At 46.1% G+C, this 20,678-nt stretch overlaps 1 protein-coding gene across 7 annotated transcripts in view; it reads right to left on the bottom strand.

Moving 5' to 3' along the window:
• Window positions 1-20,678, bottom strand: part of fgfr3 (fibroblast growth factor receptor 3) — a 301,397-nt gene that overhangs the window by 39,655 nt on the left and 241,064 nt on the right. For 5 of the 7 annotated variants that reach the window (XM_082955832.1, XM_045723812.2, XM_045723817.2 and 2 more), the window contains 6 exons: window positions 12,404-12,552; window positions 10,148-10,269; window positions 8,334-8,444; window positions 7,470-7,660; window positions 7,199-7,321; window positions 5,777-5,847 (listed from right to left, as the gene is read on the bottom strand). In XM_082955832.1, coding sequence (XP_082811958.1) covers window positions 5,777-5,847; window positions 7,199-7,321; window positions 7,470-7,660; window positions 8,334-8,444; window positions 10,148-10,269; window positions 12,404-12,552 — 767 coding nt within the window. The remainder of the gene's footprint in view (window positions 1-5,776; window positions 5,848-7,198; window positions 7,322-7,469; window positions 7,661-8,333; window positions 8,445-10,147; window positions 10,270-12,403; window positions 12,553-20,678) is intronic. The other 2 variants (XM_045723813.2, XM_045723816.2) reach the window with 1 other exon arrangement.

Raw genomic sequence — 20,678 nt, 5'->3', positions numbered from 1 at the left:
ATATAGCCTCCACATTGACTCTGTACCGGTACCCCCTGTATATAGCCTCCACATTGACTCGGTACCGGAACCCCCTGTATATAGCCTCCACACTGACTCTGTACCGGTAACCCCTGTATATAGCCTCCAAATTGACTCTGTACCGAAACCCCCTGTATATAGCCTCCACATTGACTCTGTACCGGTACCCCCTGTATATAGCCTCCACATTGACTCTGTACCGGTACCCCCTATATATAGCCTCCACATTGACTCGGTACCGGAACCCCCTGTATATAGCCTCCACACTGACTCTGTACCGGTACCCCCTGTATATAGCCTCCACATTGACTCTGTACCGGTACCCCCAGTATATAGCCTCCACATTGACTCTGTACCGGTACCCCCTGTATATAGCCTCCACATTGACTCTGTACCGGTACCCCCTGTATATAGCCTCCACATTGACTCTGTACCGGTACCCCCTGTATATAATCTCCACATTGACTCTGTACCGGTACCCCCTGTATATAGCCTCCACATTGACTCTGTACCGGTACCCCCTGTATATAGCCTCCACATTGACTCTGTACCGAAACCCCCTGTATATAGCCTCCACATTGACTCTGTACCGGTACCTCCCTGTATATAGCCTCCACACTGACTCTGTACCGGTACCCCCTGTATATAGCCTCCACATTGACTCTGTACCGATACCCCCTGTATATAGTCTCCACTTTGACTCTGTACCGGTACCCCCTGTATATAGCCTCCACATTGACTCTGTACTGGTACCCCTTGTATATAGCCTCCACATTGACTCTGTACCGGTACCCCCTGTATATAGCCTCCACATTGACTCGGTACCGGAACCCCCTGTATATAGCCTCCACACTGACTCTGTACCGGTACCCCCTGTATATAGCCTCCAAATTGACTCTGTACCGAAACCCCCTGTATATAGCCTCCACATTGACTCTGTACCAGTACCCCCTGTATATAGCCTCCACACTGACTCTGTACCGGTACCCCCTGTATATAGCCTCCACACTGACTCTGCACCGGTACCCCCTGTATATAGCCTCCACATTGACTCTGTACCGGTACCCCCTGTATATAGTCTCCACATTGACTCTGTACCGGTACCCCCTGTATATAGCCTCCACATTGACTCTGTACCGGTACCCCCTGTATATAGCCTCCACATTGACTCTGTACCGGTACCCCCTGTATATAGCCTCCACATTGACTCTGTACCGGTACCCCCTGTATATAGCCTCCACACTGACTCTGTACCGGTACCCCCTGTATATAGCCTCCACATTGACTCTGTACCGGTACCCCCTGTATATAGTCTCCACATTGACTCTGTACCGGTAACCCCTGTATATAGCCTCCACATTGACTCTGTACCGGTACCCCCAGTATATAGTCTCCACATTGACTCTGTACCGGTACCCCCTGTATATAGCCTCCACATTGACTCTGTACCGATACCCCCTGTATATAGTCTCCACTTTGACTCTGTACCGGTACCCCCTGTATATAGCCTCCACATTGACTCTGTACTGGTACCCCTTGTATATAGCCTCCACATTGACTCTGTACCGGTACCCCCTGTATATAGCCTCCACACTGACTCTGTACCGGTACCCCTGTATATAGCCTCCACATTGACTCTGTACCGGTACCCCCTGTATATAGTCTCCACACTGACTCTGTACCGGTACCCCCTGTATATAGCCTCCAAATTGACTCTGTACCGAAACCCCCTGTATATAGCCTCCACATTGACTCTGTACCGGTACCCCCTGTATATAGCCTCCACACTGACTCTGTACCGGTACCCCCTGTATATAGCCTCCACACTGACTCTGTACCGGTACCCCCTGTATATAGCCTCCACATTGACTCTGTACCGGTACCCCCTGTATATAGCCTCCACATTGACTCTGTACCGGTACCCCCTGTATATAGCCTCCACATTGACTCTGTACCGGTACCCCCTGTATATAGCCTCCACACTGACTCTGTACCGGTACCCCCTGTATATAGCCTCCACATTGACTCTGTACCGGTACCCCCTGTATATAGTCTCCACATTGACTCTGTACCGGTACCCCCTGTATATAGCCTCCACATTGACTCTGTACCGGTACCCCCAGTATATAGTCTCCACATTGACTCTGTACCGGTACCCCCTGTATATAGCCTCCACATTGACTCTGTACCGATACCCCCTGTATATAGTCTCCACTTTGACTCTGTACCGGTACCCCCTGTATATAGCCTCCACATTGACTCTGTACTGGTACCCCTTGTATATAGCCTCCACATTGACTCTGTACCGGTACCCCCTGTATATAGCCTCCACATTGACTCGGTACCGGAACCCCCTGTATATAGCCTCCACACTGACTCTGTACCGGTACCCCCTGTATATAGCCTCCAAATTGACTCTGTACCGAAACCCCCTGTATATAGCCTCCACATTGACTCTGTACCGGTACCCCCTGTATATAGCCTCCACATTGACTCTGTACCGGTACCCCCTGTATATAGCCTCCACATTGACTCGGTACCGTAACCCCCTGTATATAGCCTCCACACTGACTTTGTACCGGTACCCCCTGTATATAGCCTCCACATTGACTCTGTACCGGTACCCCCAGTATATAGCCTCCACATTGACTCTGTACCGGTACCCCCTGTATATAGCCTCCACATTGACTCTGTACCGGTACCCCCTGTATATAGCCTCCACATTGACTCTGTACCGGTACCCCCTGTATATAATCTCCACATTGACTCTGTACCGGTACCCCCTGTATATAGCCTCCACATTGACTCTGTACCGGTACCCCCTGAATATAGCCTCCACATTGACTCTGTACCGAAACCCCCTGTATATAGCCTCCACATTGACTCTGTACCGGTACCTCCCTGTATATAGCCTCCACACTGACTCTGTACCGGTACCCCCTGTATATAGCCTCCACATTGACTCTGTACCGATACCCCCTGTATATAGTCTCCACTTTGACTCTGTACCGGTACCCCCTGTATATAGCCTCCACATTGACTCTGTACTGGTACCCCTTGTATATAGCCTCCACATTGACTCTGTACCGGTACCCCCTGTATATAGCCTCCACATTGACTCGGTACCGGAACCCCCTGTATATAGCCTCCACACTGACTCTATACCGGTACCCCCTGTATATAGCCTCCAAATTGACTCTGTACCGAAACCCCCTGTATATAGCCTCCACATTGACTCTGTACCGGTACCCCCTGTATATAGCCTCCACACTGACTCTGTACCGGTACCCCCTGTATATAGCCTCCACACTGACTCTGCACCGGTACCCCCTGTATATAGCCTCCACATTGACTCTGTACCGGTACCCCCTGTATATAGTCTCCACATTGACTCTGTACCGGTACCCCCTGTATATAGCCTCCACATTGACTCTGTACCGGTACCCCCTGTATATAGCCTCCACATTGACTCTGTACCGGTACCCCCTGTATATAGCCTCCACATTGACTCTGTACCGGTACCCCCTGTATATAGCCTCCACATTGACTCTGTACCGGTACCCCCTGTATATAGCCTCCACATTGACTCTGTACCGGTACCCCCTGTATATAGCCTCCACACTGACTCTGTACCGGTACCCCCTGTATATAGCCTCCACATTGACTCTGTACCGGTACCCCCTGTATATAGTCTCCACATTGACTCTGTACCGGTACCCCCTGTATATAGCCTCCACATTGACTCTGTACCGGTACCCCCAGTATATAGTCTCCACATTGACTCTGTACCGGTACCCCCTTTATATAGCCTCCACATTGACTCTGTACCGATACCCCCTGTATATAGTCTCCACTTTGACTCTGTACCGGTACCCCCTGTATATAGCCTCCACATTGACTCTGTACTGGTACCCCTTGTATATAGCCTCCACATTGACTCTGTACCGGTACCCCCTGTATATAGTCTCCACATTGACTCTGTACTGGTACCCCTTGTATATAGCCTCCACATTGACTCTGTACCGGTACCCCCTGTATATAGCCTCCACATTGACTCGGTACCGGAACCCCCTGTATATAGCCTCCACACTGACTCTGTACCGGTACCCCCTGTATATAGCCTCCAAATTGACTCTGTACCGAAACCCCCTGTATATAGCCTCCACATTGACTCTGTACCGGTACCCCCTGTATATAGCCTCCACACTGACTCTGTACCGGTACCCCCTGTATATAGCCTCCACACTGACTCTGTACCGGTACCCCCTGTATATAGCCTCCACATTGACTCTGTACCGGTACCCCCTGTATATAGTCTCCACACTGACTCTGTACCGGTACCCCCTGTATATAGCCTCCACATTGACTCTGTACCGGTACCCCCTGTATATAGCCTCCACATTGACTCTGTACCGGTACCCCCTGTATATAGCCTCCACATTGACTGATACAGGACTGATACAACAGGACTGATAGAGGACTGATACAACAGGACTGATACAGGACTGATACAACAGGACTGATACAGGACTGATACAACAGGACTGATACAGGACTGATACAGGACTGATACAGGACTGAAACAGAACTGATACAACAGGACTGATACAGAAGGACTGATACAACAGGACTGATACAACAGGACTGATACAACAAGACTGAGACAGGACTGATACAGGACTGATACAACAGGACTGATACAGGACTGATACAGGACTGATACAGGACTGATACAACAGGACTGATACAACAGGACTGATACAACAGGACTGATACAGGACTGATACAGGACTGATACAGGACTGATACAACAGGACTGATACAGGACTGATACAGGACTGATACAAAAGGACTGATACAGGACTGATACAGGACTGATACAACAGGACTGATACAACAGGACTGATACAACAGGACTGATACAGGACTGATACAGGACTGAGACAGGACTGATACAGCAGGACTGATACAGGACTGATACAGGACTGATACAGGACTGATACAGCAGGACTGATACAGGACTGATACAGGACTGATACAGGACTGAGACAACAGGACTGATACAGGACTGATACAACAGGACTCATACAGGACTGATACAACAGGACTGATACAGGACTGATCCAGGACTGATACAGGACTGATACAGGACTGATAAAACAGGACTGATAAAACAGGACTGATACAGGACTGAGACAGGACTGATACATGACTGATACAGCAGGACTGATACAACAGGACTGATACAACAGGACTGATACAGGACTGAGACAGGACTGATACAACAGGACTGATACAGGACTGATACAGGACTGATACAGGACTGATACAGGACGGATACAACAGGACTGATACAGGACTGAGACAACAGGACTGATACAGGACTGATACAGGACTGATACAGGACTGAGACAACAGGACTGATACAACAGGACTGATACAGGACTGATACAGGACTGATACAGGACTGATACAACAGGACTGATACAACAGGACTGATACAGGACTGATACAACAGGACTGATACAGGACTGATACAGGACTGATACAGGACTGATACAACAGGACTGATACAGGACTGATACAGGACTGAGACAACAGGACTGGTACCCTCTGTATATAGATATATAAATCTATATTCACACGTGGTTTTGCTGGTAATTCAGGTGATATTACAAGACATTCCTCCTGTCCTGCATATCTCTCTACATGGGCAGACCAGAGGCATGCTGAGTGGCTGGCTGTGTCAACTTACACATCGCTCTGGTGCGTGTAGACGCGGTCGAACAGAGCCTCTGGAGCCATCCATTTCACGGGTAGACGACCCTGCAACAACACACACACAACAAAACAGCTGTATCAGCACACCGGATCAAAATACCAGGCACCCAGAAAACACATAACAGATATACCCCCCATCACTATCTAACCCATAACAGATATACCCCCCATCACTATCTAACCCATAACAGATATACCCCCCATCACTATCTAACCCATAACAGATATACCCCCAATCACTATCTAACCCATAACAGATATACCCCCATCACTATCTAACCCATAACAGATATACCCCCCATCACTATCTAACCCATAACAGATATACCCCCCATCACTATCTAACCCATAACAGATATACCCCCCATCACTATCTAACCCATAACAGATATACCCCCCCATCACTATCTAACCCATAACAGATATACCCCCCATCACTATCTAACCCATAACAGATATACCCCCCATCACTATCTAACCCATAACAGATATACCCCCCATCACTATCTAACCCATAACAGATATACCCCCATCACTATCTAACCCATAACAGATATACCCCCATCACTATCTAACCCATAACAGATATACCCCCATCACTATCTAACCCATAACAGATATACCCCCCATCACTATCTAACCCATAACAGATATACCCCCCATCACTATCTAACCCATAACAGATATACCCCCCATCACTATCTAACCCATAACAGATATACCCCCATCACTATCTAACCCATAACAGATATACCCCCCATCACTATCTAACCCATAACAGATATACCCCCATCACTATCTAACCCATAACAGATATACCCCCATCACTATCTAACCCATAACAGATATACCCCCATCACTATCTAACCCATAACAGATATACCCCCATCACTATCTAACCCATAACAGATATACCCCCATCACTATCTAACCCATAACAGATATACCCCCCATCACTATCTAACCCATAACAGATATACCCCCCATCACTATCTAACCCATAACAGATATACCCCCATCACTATCTAACCCATAACAGATATACCCCCATCACTATCTAACCCATAACAGATATACCCCCCATCACTATCTAACCCATAACAGATATACCCCCCATCACTATCTAACCCATAACAGATATACCCCCAATCACTATCTAACCCATAACAGATATACCCCCCATCACTATCTAACCCATAACAGATATACCCCCCATCACTATCTAACCCATAACAGATATACCCCCCATCACTATCTAACTCATAACAGATATACCCCCCATCACTATCTAACCCATAACAGATATACCCCCCATCACTATCTAACCCATAACAGATATACCCCCCAATCACTGTCTGCTGGGGGGGTGTGGGGCCTATGGTATATTATTACTCACGTTGGTAGTCTTCTTGTAGTAGTCTATGTTGTGCACATCTCTGGCCAGACCGAAGTCTGCGATCTTCATCACGTTCTCCTCGGTTACCAGGACGTTCCTGGCTGCCAGATCTCTATGGATACACTGAGGAAGAAGAATGAATAAGTCCGGCTAAATACACTGGACTGTATTATACCATATTGTAGCATATAGACCATATATAATCCTAACTAAGGCTGCAAAATTCCAGTAGCTTTCCAAAAAATGGTTTTCCGCCCAGTATGCCACCCACCTTCTGCGAGGCCAGGTACTCCATGCCACGCGCCACCTGGTAGGCGCAGGACACCAGGTCTTTAAAGGTGAGCTGCTCGTCAGGGATCTTACAGGTATCGAAGGAGTAGTCCGTCCCCGGGGGCCGACGGGCTCTCAGGTACTCCCTCAGGTTCCCTTTGGAAGCATACTCCACCAACACGTACAGGGGACCTGGGGAATATATATATATACTGTATTTATACTTTATACCTAAACCCTGTTCAGTGGTGTAAAGTACTTAAGTAAAAATACTTTAAAGTACTACTTCAGTAGTTTTTATTGGGTATCTGTACTTTACTATTTATATTTTTGACAACTTATACTTTTACTTCACTACATTCTTAAAGAAAATAATGTACGTTTAGCTCCATAAATTTTCACTGACACCCAAAAGTACTCGTTACAGTTTGAATGCTTAGCAGGACAGGAAAATAGTCAAATTCACACACTTATCAAGAGAACATCCCTGGTCATCCCTACTGCCTCTGATCTGGAGGACTCACTAAACAGAGAACATCCCTGGTCATCCCTACTGCCTCTGATCTGGAGGACTCACTAAACAGAGAACATCACTAACCTCTAACCTTGTTAACTCTCTGTGTACAAGCTCCCAGCAGGTTATGTTGTAACTTACCATCCTGTGTACATGCTCCCAGCAGGTTATGTTGTAACTTACCATCCTGTGTACAAGCTCCCAGCAGGTTATGTTGTAACTTACCATCCTGTGTACAAGCTCCCAGCAGGTTATGTTGTAACTTACCATCCTGTGTACAAGCTCCCAGCAGGTTATGTTGTAACTTACCATCCTGTGTACAAGCTCCCAGCAGGTTATGTTGTAACTTACCATCCTGTGTACAAGCTCCCAGCAGGTTGAGGATGTTTTTGTGTTTTCCAATCATCTTCATCATCTCCATCTCTGAGACCAGGTCTGACAGGTCCTTATCTGTGGCGTCGTCTAGTGGAGAAAGAGAGGGGACAGACAGACAGCGGGAGAGAGAGGGGGACAGACAGACAGCGGGAGAGAGAGAGGGGACAGACAGACAGCGGGAGAGAGAGGGGGACAGACAGACAGCGGGAGAGAGAGGGGGACAGACAGACAGCGGGAGAGAGAGAGGGGACAGACAGACAGTGGGAGAGAGAGGGGACAGACAGACAGACAGACAGCGGGAGAGAGAGAGAGGACAGACAGACAGCGGGAGAGAGAGGGGGACAGACAAACAGCGGGAGAGAGAGGGGGACAGACAGACAGCGGGAGAGAGAGGGGGACAGACAGACAGCGGGAGAGAGAGAGAGGACAGACAGACAGCGGGAGAGAGAGAGGGACAGACAGACAGCGGGAGAGAGAGGGGGACAGACAGACAGCGGGAGAGAGAGGGGACAGACAGACAGCGGGAGAGAGAGGGGGACAGACAGACAGCGGGAGAGAGAGGGGGACAGACAGATAGCGGGAGAGAGAGAGGGGACAGACAGACAGTGGGAGAGAGAGGGGACAGACAGACAGCGGGAGAGAGAGAGGGGACAGACAGACAGCGGGAGAGAGAGAGGGACAGACAGACAGTGTGAGAGAGAGGGGACAGACAGACAGCGGGAGAGAGAGGGGACAGACAGACAGCGGGAGAGAGAGGGGGACAGACAGAGAGCGGGAGAGAGAGGGGGACAGACAGACAGCGGGAGAGAGAGGGGGACAGAAAACAGCGGGAGAGAGAGGGGACAGACAGACAGCGGGAGAGAGAGGGGGACAGACAGACAGCGGGAGAGGGGACAGACAGACAGCGGGAGAGAGGGGGACAGACAGACAGCGGGAGAGAGAGGGGACAGACAGACAGTGGGAGAGAGAGAGGGGACAGACAGACAGTGGGAGAGAGAGAGAGGGGACAGACAGACAGCGGGAGAGAGAGGGGGACAGATAGACATCGGGAGAGAGAGAGGGGACAGACAGACAGACAGCGGGAGAGAGAGGGGGACAGACAGACAGCGGGAGAGAGAGGGGGGACAGACAGACAGCGGGAGAGAGAGGGGGGACAGACAGACAGCGGGAGAGAGAGGGGGACAGACAGACGGATGGAGAGAGAAGAAGACATTTAAATTCCAGATCACGTTATAATTCCCTGAAGAGTAGATAGACAGACAGGTTAGAGCTGGTAATTGATATTGATGACTGCCTTGTTGGGGTTAGAGCTGGTAATTGATATTGATGACTGCCTTGTTGGGGTTAGAGCTAGTAATTGATATTGATGACTGCCTTGTTGGGGTTAGAGCTAGTAATTGATATTGATGACTGCCTTGTTGGGGTTAGAGCTAGTAATTGATATTGATGACTGCCTTGTTGGGGTTAGAGCTAGTAATTGATATTGATGACTGCCTTGTTGGGGTTAGAGCTAGTAATTGATATTGATGACTGCCTTGTTGGGGTTAGAGCTAGTAATTGATATTGGTGACTGCCTTGTTGGGGTTAGAGCTGGTAATTGATATTGATGACTGCCTTGTTGGGGTTAGAGCTGGTCATTGATATTGATGACTGCCTTGTTGGGGTTAGAGCTGGTAATTGATATTGATGACTGCCTTGTTGGGGTTTGAGCTAGTAATTGATATTGATGACTGCCTTGTTGGGGGTTAGAGCTGGTAAGACATGTTAAAAGTTGAAACTGAAACAACAACCTTTGAGCATCTTCACAGCGACGTCGAGGGGTGTGTTGGGTTTCTCCTTGTCGATCCCGATAGCCTCCGCCATTACCACCTGACCGAAGCAGCCTTCTCCCAGAGGTTTACCCAACGTTAGCCTGAAACACAACCACAACGTTAGCCTGAAACACAACCACAACGTTAGCCTGAAACAAACCCACAACGTTAGCCTGAAACACAACCACAACGTTAGCCTGAAACACAACCACAACGTTAGCCTGAAACACAACCACAACGTTAGCCTGAAACACAACCACAACCCACCCACAACGCTAGATTGAAACACAACAAAAACACAACCACAACCAGTTAGACTGAAACACAACCACAACACAACCACAACACAACCACAACCAGTTAGACTGAAACACAACCACAACACAACCACAACACAACCACAACACAACCACAACCAGTTAGACTGAAACACAACCACAACACAACCACAACCAGTTAGTCTGAAACACAACCACAACACAACCACAACACAACCACAACTAGTTAGTCTGAAACACAACCTCAACACAACCACAACACAACCACAACACAAACACAACCAGTTAGACTGAAACACAACCACAACACAACCACAACACAACCACAACACAACCACAACCAGTTAGACTGAAACACAACCACAACACAACCACAACCAGTTAGACTGAAACACAACCACAACACAACCACAACACAACCACAACCAGTTAGACTGAAACCCAACCACAACACAACCACAACCAGTTAGACTGAAACACAACCACAACACAACCACAACCAGTTAGACTGAAACACAACCACAACACAACCACAACACAACCACAACTAGTTAGTCTGAAACACAACCACAACACAACCACAACACAACCACAACCATTTAGACTGAAACACAACCACAACACAACAACAACACAACCACAACCAGTTAGACTGAAACACAACCACAACACACCACAACACAACCACAACCAGTTAGACTGAAACACAACCACAACACAACCACAACACAACCACAACACGACCACAACCAGTTAGCCTGAAACACAACCACAACACAACCACAACACAACCACAACCAGTTAGACTGAAACACAACCACAACCAGTTAGTCTGAAACACATCCACAACACAACCACAACACAACCACAACCAGTTAGACTGAAACACAACCACAACACAACCACAACACAACCACAACCAGTTAGACTGAAACACAACCACAACACAACCACAACACAACCACAACCAGATAGAATGAAACACAACCACAACACAACCACAACACAACCACAACACAACCACAACCAGATAGACTGAAACACAACCACAACACAACCACAACACAACCACAACCAGGAGACTGAAACACAACCACAACACAACCACAACACAACCACAACACAACACAACCACAACCAGATAGACTGAAACAATGACGCACAAGTTAACTCAGGGGGAGGCAACTGGATTTTTCCGCGGGATGAATTTTGTCTGAACGGATGGTCAGCGGGCCAGAACATAATTGTAATAATTTGTACACTGCAAAATGGCCACAAGTAAGCAGGGAAAATAGATTGTATTTGAAAATAACATGATAATTTCACACCTTCATTACATTGAGACACGATCACATATGTCTCTCCTTTTATTTGTGGGAATACTTGAGAACATTTTTCCTAAATTAATTTTAATTTTTTGCTAAATTCCTGGTGATTGTTTGAGGCCCCCAAAAGTTTTTCGTAAAAAATGATTGTACAATCTGTTGCCGATCACTGAGTTTAAAAGGATAAACAACTACCAGGTCAATGTTTTAATCTGAACTGGGACAATCTTATCCGAAGATCACATTTTCTCTTATCTGGGAGGTCCCAGAAAGCGATCTAATGATGTCCAAAATATTATCTGAATGTTTCAATCCTCAAAGTAATGATCACCAAACCTCCTGCAGCATCTAAACAGCATGTCTTAAGTTACCCAGCTCTGTTAATTCCTAACAGACACAACTGCTATACTGAGTATGACACAGTTAGCAAGGCTTGGCAAAATACCATAGCTAAGGTATCTCTCTGTCTCACCTGGCCTAAGGTAAAGGGTATCTCTCTGTCCCACCTGGCCTAAGGTAAAGGGTATCTCTCTGTCCCACCTGGCCTAAGGTAAAGGGTATCTCTCTGTCCCACCTGGCCTAAGGTAAAGGTAAGTTAAGGTATTTCTCCCAGATAACGCCCTTTGTCTCACCTGGTCCTAGAGAACTCCCATTTGGGGTCTGACGGAAGCTCCAGCTCCGACACATTGGACAGCATTGGTCCATCGCTGGATGACAGGCGTGCGATCCTGACCAATGGTGTGTTGGAGTTCATGGAGGAGTTAGACTCCAAGGAAACCTGCTGGGTGATAAAGACAGACTGTTATAGTCTCTGAAGAGGAGAGAGGGATGAGAGAGAGGAGAGGAGTGGATATGAGCTGTTACAACAGGCTGGGTGTTAGAGTCTCTGAAGAGGAGAGAGGTTACAGTCTCTGAAGAGGAGAGAGGGATGAGAGAGAGGAGAGGACTGGATATGAGATGATACAATAGGGAGGGTGAGTCTGGTTGGTTCAGAGTGGTATAGAGACAGTAGTGGTAGTGGTATAGAGACAGTAGTGGAAGTGGTAGTGGAATAGAGAATGTAGTGGTAGTGGTATAGAGACAGTAGTGGTAGTGGTATAGAGACAGTAGTGGTAGTGGTATAAAGACAGTAGTGGTAGTGGTATAGAGACAGTGTGGTAGTGGTATAGAGACAGTAGTGGTAGTGGTATAGAGACAGTAGTGGTAGTGGTATAGAGACAGTAGTGGTAGTGGTATAGAGACAGTAGTGGTAGTGGTAGTGGTATAGAGACAGTAGTGGTAGTGGTATAGATACAGTAGTGGTCTGGTAGTGGTATAGAGACAGTAGTGGTAGTGGTATAGAGACAGTAGTGGTCTGGTAGTGGTATAGAGACAGTAGTGGTAGTGGTAAAGAGACAGTAGTGGTAGTGGTATAGAGACAGTAGTGGTAGTGGTATAGAGACAGTAGTGGTAGTGGTATAGAGACAGTAGTGGTAGTGGTATAGAGACAATAGTGGTAGTGGTAGTGGTATAGAGACAGTAGTGGTAGTGGTATAGAGACAGTAGTGGTAGTGGTGGTAGTGGTATAGAGACAGTAGTGGTAGTGGTAGTGGTATAGAGACAGTAGTGGTAGTGGTAGTGGTATAGAGACAGTAGTGGTATTGGTAAAGAGACAGTAGTGGTAGTGGTATAGAGACAGTAGTGGTAGTGGTATAGAGACAGTAGTGGTAGTGGTATAGAGACAGTAGTGGTAGTGGTATAGAGACAATAGTGGTAGTGGTAGTGGTATAGAGACAGTAGTGGTAGTGGTAGTGGTATAGAGACAGTAGTGGTAGTGGTGGTAGTGGTATAGAGACAGTAGTGGTAGTGGTATAGAGACAGAAGTGGTAGTGGTAGTGGTATAGAGACAGTAGTGGTAGTAGTAGTGGTATAGAGACAGTAGTGGTAGTGGTAAAGAGACAGTAGTGGTAGTGGTATAGAGACAGTAGTGGTAGTGGTATAGAGACAGTAGTGGTAGTGGTGGTGGTATAGAGACAGTAGTGGTAGTGGTAGTGGTATAGAGACAGTTTTGGTAGTGGTAGTGGTATAGAGACAGTAGTGGTAGTGGTATAGAGACAGTAGTGGTAGTGGTATAGAGACAGTAGTGGTAGTGGTATAGAGACAGTAGTGGTAGTGGTATAGAGACAGAAGTGGTAGTGGTATAGAGACAGTAGTGGTAGTGGTATAGAGACAGTAGAGGTAGTGATATAGAGACAGTAGTGGTAGTGGTAGTGATATAGAGACAGTATTGGTAGTGGTATAGAGACAGTAGTGGTAGTGGTATAGAGACAGCAGTGGTAGTGGTATAGAGACAGTAGCGGCAGTGGTAGTGTTATAGAGACAGTAGTGGTAGTGGTATAGAGACAGTAGTGGTAGTGGTAGTGGTATAGAGACAGTAGCGGTAGTGGTAGTGGTATAGAGACAGTAGTGGTCTGGTAGTGGAATAGAGACAGTAGTGGTAGTGGTAGTGGTACAGAGACAGTAGCGGTAGTGGTAGTGGTATAGAGACAGTAGTGGTAGTGGTAGTGTTATAGAGACAGTAGTGGTAGTGGTATAGAGACAGTAGTAGTCTGGTAGTGGTATAGGGACAGTAGTGGTAGTGGTAGTGGTATAGAGACAGTAGTGGTAGTGGTATAGAGACAGTAGTGGTAGTGGTAGTGATATAGAGACAGTAGTGGTAGTGGTATAGAAACAGTAGTGGTAGTGGTAAAGAGACAGTAGTGGTAGTGGTATAGAGACAGTAGTGGTAGTGGTAGTGGTATAGAGACAGTAGTGGTAGTGGTATAGAGACAGTAGTGGTAGTGGTATAGAAACAGTAGAGGTAGTGATATAGAGACAGTAGTGGTAGTGATATAGAGACAGTAGTGGTAGTGGTATAGAGACAGTAGTGGTAGTGGTATAGAGACAGTAGTGGTAGTGGTATAGAGACAGTAGTGGTAGTGGTAGTGGTATAGAGACAGTAGTGGTAGTGGTATAGAGACAGTAGAGGTAGTGATATAGAGACAGTAGTGGTAGTGATATAGAGACAGTAGTGGTAGTGGTATAGAGACAGTAATGGTAGTAGTAGTGGCATAGAGACAGTAGTGGTAGTGGTATAGAGACAGTAGTAGTCTGGTAGTGGTATAGAGACAGTAGTGGTAGTGGTAGTGGTATAGAGACAGTAGTGGTAGTGGTATAGAGACAGTAGTGGTCTGGTAGTGGAATAGAGACAGTAGTGGTAGTGGTATAGAGACAGTAGCGGTAGTGGTAGTGGTATAGAGACAGTAGTGGTAGTGGTAGTGTTATAGAGACAGTAGTGGTAGTGGTATAGAGACAGTAGTAGTCTGGTAGTGGTATAGAGACAGTAGTGCTAGTGGTAGTGGTATAGAGACAGTAGTGGTAGTGGTAGTGGTAGTGATATAGAGACAGTAGTGGTAGTGGTAAAGAGACAGTAGTGGTATAGAGACAGTAGTGGTAGTGGTATAGAGACAGTAGTGGTAGTGGTATAGAAACAGTAGTGGTAGTGGTATAGAGACAGTAGTGGTAGTGGTTTTGAGACAGTAGTGGAAGTGGTATAGAGACAGTAGTGGTAGTGGTATAGAGACAGAAGTGGTAGTGGTATAGAGACGGTAGTGGTATAGAGACAGTAGAGGTAGTGATATAGAGACAGTAGTGGTAGTGGTAGTGATATAGAGACAGTAGTGGTAGTGGTATAGAGACAGTAGTGGTAGTGGTATAGAGACAGTAGTGGTAGTGGTAGTGGTATAGAGACAGTAGCGGCAGTGGTAGTGTTATAGAGACAGTAGTGGTAGTGGTATAGAGACAGTAGTGGTAGTGGTATAGAGACAGTAGTGGTAGTGGTAGTGGTATAGAGACAGTAGCGGTAGTGGTAGTGGTATAGAGACAGTAGTGGTAGTGGTAGTGGTATAGAGACAGTAGTGGTAGTGGTAGTGTTATAGAGACAGTAGTGGTAGTGGTATAGAGACAGTAGTAGTCTGGTAGTGGTACAGAGACAGTAGTGATAGTGGTAGTGGTATAGAGACAGTAGCGGTAGTGGTAGTGGTATAGAGACAGTAGTGGTAGTGGTAGTGTTATAGAGACAGTAGTGGTAGTGGTATAGAGACAGTAGTAGTCTGGTAGTGGTATAGAGACAGTAGTGGTAGTGGTAGTGGTATAGAGACAGTAGTGGTAGTGGTATAGAGACAGTAGTGGTAGTGGTAGTGATATAGAGACAGTAGTGGTAGTGGTATAGAAACAGTAGTGGTAGTGGTAAAGAGACAGTAGTGGTAGTGGTATAGAGACAGTAGTGGTAGTGGTAGTGGTATAGAGACAGTAGTGGTAGTGGTATAGAGACAGTAGTGGTAGTGGTATAGAAACAGTAGAGGTAGTGATATAGAGACAGTAGTGGTAGTGATATAGAGACAGTAGTGGTAGTGGTATAGAGACAGTAGTGGTAGTGGTATAGAGACAGTAGTGGTAGTGGTATAGAGACAGTAGTGGTAGTGGTAGTGGTATAGAGACAGTAGTGGTAGTGGTATAGAGACAGTAGAGGTAGTGATATAGAGACAGTAGTGGTAGTGATATAGAGACAGTAGTGGTAGTGGTATAGAGACAGTAATGGTAGTAGTAGTGGCATAGAGACAGTAGTGGTAGTGGTATAGAGACAGTATTGGTAGTGGTATAGAGACAGCAGTGGTAGTGGTAGTGGTATAGAGACAGTAGTGGTAGTGGTATAGAAAAAGTAGTGGTAGTGGTATAGAGACAGTAGTGGTACTGGTATAGAGACAGTAGCGGTAGTGGTAGTGATATAGAGACAGTAGTGGTAGTGGTAAAGAGACAGTAGTGGTAGTGGTCTGGTATAGAGACAGTAGTGGTAGTGGTAGTGGTATAGAGACAGTAGTGGTAGTGGTAGTGGTATAGAGACAGTAGTGGTAGTGGTATAGAGACAGTAGTGGTAGTGGTATAGAGACAGTAGTGGTAGTGGTATAGAGACAGTAGTGGTAGTGGTATAGAGACAGAAGTGGTAGTGGTATAGAGACAGTAGTGGTAGTGGTAGTGGTATAGAGACAGTAGTGGTAGTGGTATAGAAACAGTAGTGGTAGTGGTATAGAGACAGTAGTGGTAGTGGTATAGAGACAGTAGTGGTAGTGGTATAGAGACAGTAGTGGTAGTGGTATAGAGACAGTAGTAGTCTGGTAGTGGTATAGAGACAGTAGTGGTAGTGGTAGTGGTATAGAGACAGTAGTGGTAGTGGTATAGAGACAGTAGTGGTAGTGGTAGTGATATAGAGACAGTAGTGGTAGTGGTAAAGAGACAGTAGTGGTAGTGGTAGTGGTATAGAGACAGTAGTGGTAGTGGTAGTGGTATAGAGAGAGTAGTGGTAGTGGTAGTGGTATAGAGACAGTAGTGGTAGTGGTAGTGGTATAGAGACAGTAGTGGTAGTGGTATAGAGACAGAAGATGTAGTGGTATAGAGACAGTAGTGGTAGTGGTATAGAGACAGTAGTGGTAGTGGTATAGAGACAGTAGTGGTAGTGGTATAGAGACAGTAGTGGTAGTGGTATAGAGACAGAAGTGGTAGTGGTATAGAGACAGTAGTGGTAATGGTATAGAGACAGTAGTGGTAGTGGTATAGAGAAAGTAGTGGTAGTGGTATAGAGACAGAAGTGGTAGTGGTATAGAGACAGTAGTGGTAGTGGTATAGAGACAGTAGTGGTAGTGGTAGTGGTATAGAGACAGTAGCGGCAGTGGTAGTGTTATAGAGACAGTAGTGGTAGTGGTATAGAGACAGTAGTGGTAGTGTTATAGAGACAGTAGTGGTAGTGGTATAGAGACAGTAGTAGTCTGGTAGTGGTATAGAGACAGTAGTGGTAGTGGAAGTGGTATAGAGACAGTAGTGGTAGTGGTATAGAGACAGTAGTGGTAGTGGTAGTGATATAGACACAGTAGTGGTAGTGTTAAAGAGACAGTAGTGGTAGTGGTATAGAGACGGTAGTGGTAGTGGTATAGAGACAGTAGTGGTAGTGGTAGTGGTATAGAGACAGTAGTGGTAGTGGTATAGAGACAGAAGTGGTAGTGGTAGTGGTATAGAGACAGTAGTGGTAGTGGTATAGAGACAGTAGTGGTAGTGGTATAGAGACAGTAGTGGTGGTGGTATAGAGACAGTAGTGGTAGTGGTATAGAGACAGTAGTGGTAGTGGTATAGAGACAGAAGTGGTAGTGGTATAGAGACAGTAGTGGTAGTGGTATAGAGACAGTAGAGGTAGTGATATAGAGACAGTAGTGGTAGTGGTAGTGATATAGAGACAGTAGTGGGAGTGGTATAGAGACAGTAGTGGTAGTGGTATAGAGACAGTAGTGGTAGTGGTAGTGGTATAGAGACAGTAGTGGTAGTGGTATAGAGACAGTAGTGGTAGTGGTAGTGGTATAGAGACAGTAGTGGTAGTGGTAGTGGTATAGAGACAGTAGTGGTGGTGGTATAGAGACAGTAGTGGTAGTGGTATAGAGACAGTAGTGGTAGTGGTATAGAGACAGTAGTGGTAGTGGTATAGAGACAGAAGTGGTAGTGGTACAGAGACTGTAGTGGTAGTGGTATAGAGACAGTAGAGGTAGTGATATAGAGACAGAAGTGGTAGTGGTAGTGATATAGAGACAGTAGTGGTAGTGGTATAGAGACAGTAGTGGTAGTGGTAGTGGTATAGAGACAGTAGCGGCAGTGGTAGTGTTATAGAGACGGTAGTGGTAGTGGAAAAGAGACAGTAGTGGTAGTGGTATAGAGACAGTAGTGGTAGTGGTATAGAGACAGTAGCGGCAGTGGTAGTGTTATAGAGATAGTAGTGGTAGTGGTGTAGAGACAGTAGTGGTAGTGGTAGTGGAAGTGGTATAGAGACAGTAGTGGTAGTGGTAGTGTTATAGAGACAGTAGTGGTAGTGGTATAGAGACAGTAGTGGTATAGAGACAGTAGTGGTAGTGGTAGTGGTATAGAGACAGTAGTGGTAGTGGTATAGAGACAGTAGTGGTAGTGGTAGTGATATAGAGACAGTAGTGGTAGTGGTAAAGAGACAGTAGTGGTAGTGGTAGTGGTATAGAGACAGTAGTGGAAGTGGTAGTGGTAGTGGTATAGAGACAGTAGTGGTAGTGGTAGTGGTATAGAGACAGTAGTGGTAGTGGTATAGAGACAGCAGTGGTAGTGGTATAGAGACAGAAGTGGTAGTGGTATAGAGACAGTAGTGGTAGTGGTATAGAGACAGTAGAGGTAGTGATATAGAGACAGTAGTGGTAGTGGTAGTGATATAGAGACAGTAGTGGTAGTGGTATAGAGACAGTAGTGGTAGTGGTATAGAGACAGTAGTGGTAGTGGTAGTGGTATAGAGACAGTAGTGGTAGTGGTGGTGGTATAGAGAGAGTAGCGGTAGTGGTAGTGGTATAGAGACAGTAGTGGTAGTGGTAGTGTTATAGAGACAGTAGTGGTAGTGGTATAGAGACAGTAGTAGTCTGGTAGTGGTATAGAGACAGTAGTGTTAGTGGTAGTGGTATAGAGACAGTAGTGGTAGTGGTATAGAGACAGTAGTGGTAGTGGTAGTGATATAGAGACAGTAGTGGTAGTGGTAAAGAGACAGTAGTGGTAGTGGTAGTGGTATAGAGACAGTAGTGGTAGTGGTAGTGGTATAGAGATAGTAGTGGTAGTGGTAGTGGTATAGAGACAGTAGTGGTAGTGGTAGTGGTATAGAGACAGTAGTGGTAGTGGTATAGAGACAGTAGTGGTAGTGGTAGTGGTATAGAGACAGTAGTGGTAGTGGTGTAGAGACAGTAGTGGTAGTGGTATAGAGACAGTAGTGGTAGTGGTATAGAGACAGAAGTGGTAGTGGTATAGAGACAGTAGTGGTAGTGGTATAGAGACAGTAGTGGTAGTGGTAGTGATATAGAGACAGTAGTGGTAGTGGTAAAGAGACAGTAGTGGTAGTGGTAGTGGTATAGAGACAGTAGTGGTAGTGGTAGTGGTATAGAGACAGTAGTGGTAGTGGTAGTGGTATAGAGACAGTAGTGGTAGTGGTATAGAGACAGTAGTGGTAGTGGTATAGAGACAGAAGTGGTAGTGGTATAGAGACAGTAGTGGTAGTGGTATAGAGACAGTAGAGGTAGTGATATAGAGACAGTAGTGGTAGTGGTAGTGATATAGAGACAGTAGTGGTAGTGGTATAGAGACAGTAGTGGTAGTGGTATAGAGACAGTAGTGGTAGTGGTATAGAGACAGTAGTGGTAGTGGTGGTGGTATAGAGAGAGTAGCGGTCGTGGTAGTGGTATAGAGACAGTAGTGGTAGTGGTAGTGTTATAGAGACAGTAGTGGTAGTGGTATAGAGACAGTAGTAGTCTGGTAGTGGTATAGAGACAGTAGTGTTAGTGGTAGTGGTATAGAGACAGTAGTGGTAGTGGTATAGAGACAGTAGTGGTAGTGGTAGTGATATAGAGACAGTAGTGGTAGTGGTAAAGAGACAGTAGTGGTAGTGGTAGTGGTATAGAGACAGTAGTGGTAGTGGTAGTGGTATAGAGATAGTAGTGGTAGTGGTAGTGGTATAGAGACAGTAGTGGTAGTGGTATAGAGACAGTAGTGGTAGTGGTATAGAGACAGTAGTGGTAGTGGTAGTGGTATAGAGACAGTAGTGGTAGTGGTGTAGAGACAGTAGTGGTAGTGGTATAGAGACAGTAGTGGTAGTGGTATAGAGACAGAAGTGGTAGTGGTATAGAGACAGTAGTGGTAGTGGTATAGAGACAGTAGTGGTAGTGGTATAGAGACAGTAGTGGTAGTGGTATAGAGACAGAAGTGGTAGTGGTATAGAGACAGTAGTGGTAATGGTATAAAGACAGTAGTGGTAGTGGTATAGAGAAAGTAGTGGTAGTGGTATAGAGACAG

This window comes from Salmo salar, chromosome 09 (genome assembly GCF_965601325.2).
Source record: "Salmo salar chromosome 09, fSalSal1, whole genome shotgun sequence".
In the NCBI taxonomy this organism is placed as follows: Eukaryota; Metazoa; Chordata; class Actinopteri; order Salmoniformes; family Salmonidae; genus Salmo; species Salmo salar.
Note: the sequence above shows the minus strand (reverse complement) of the source record. Positions and strands in the feature narration are given on the sequence as shown.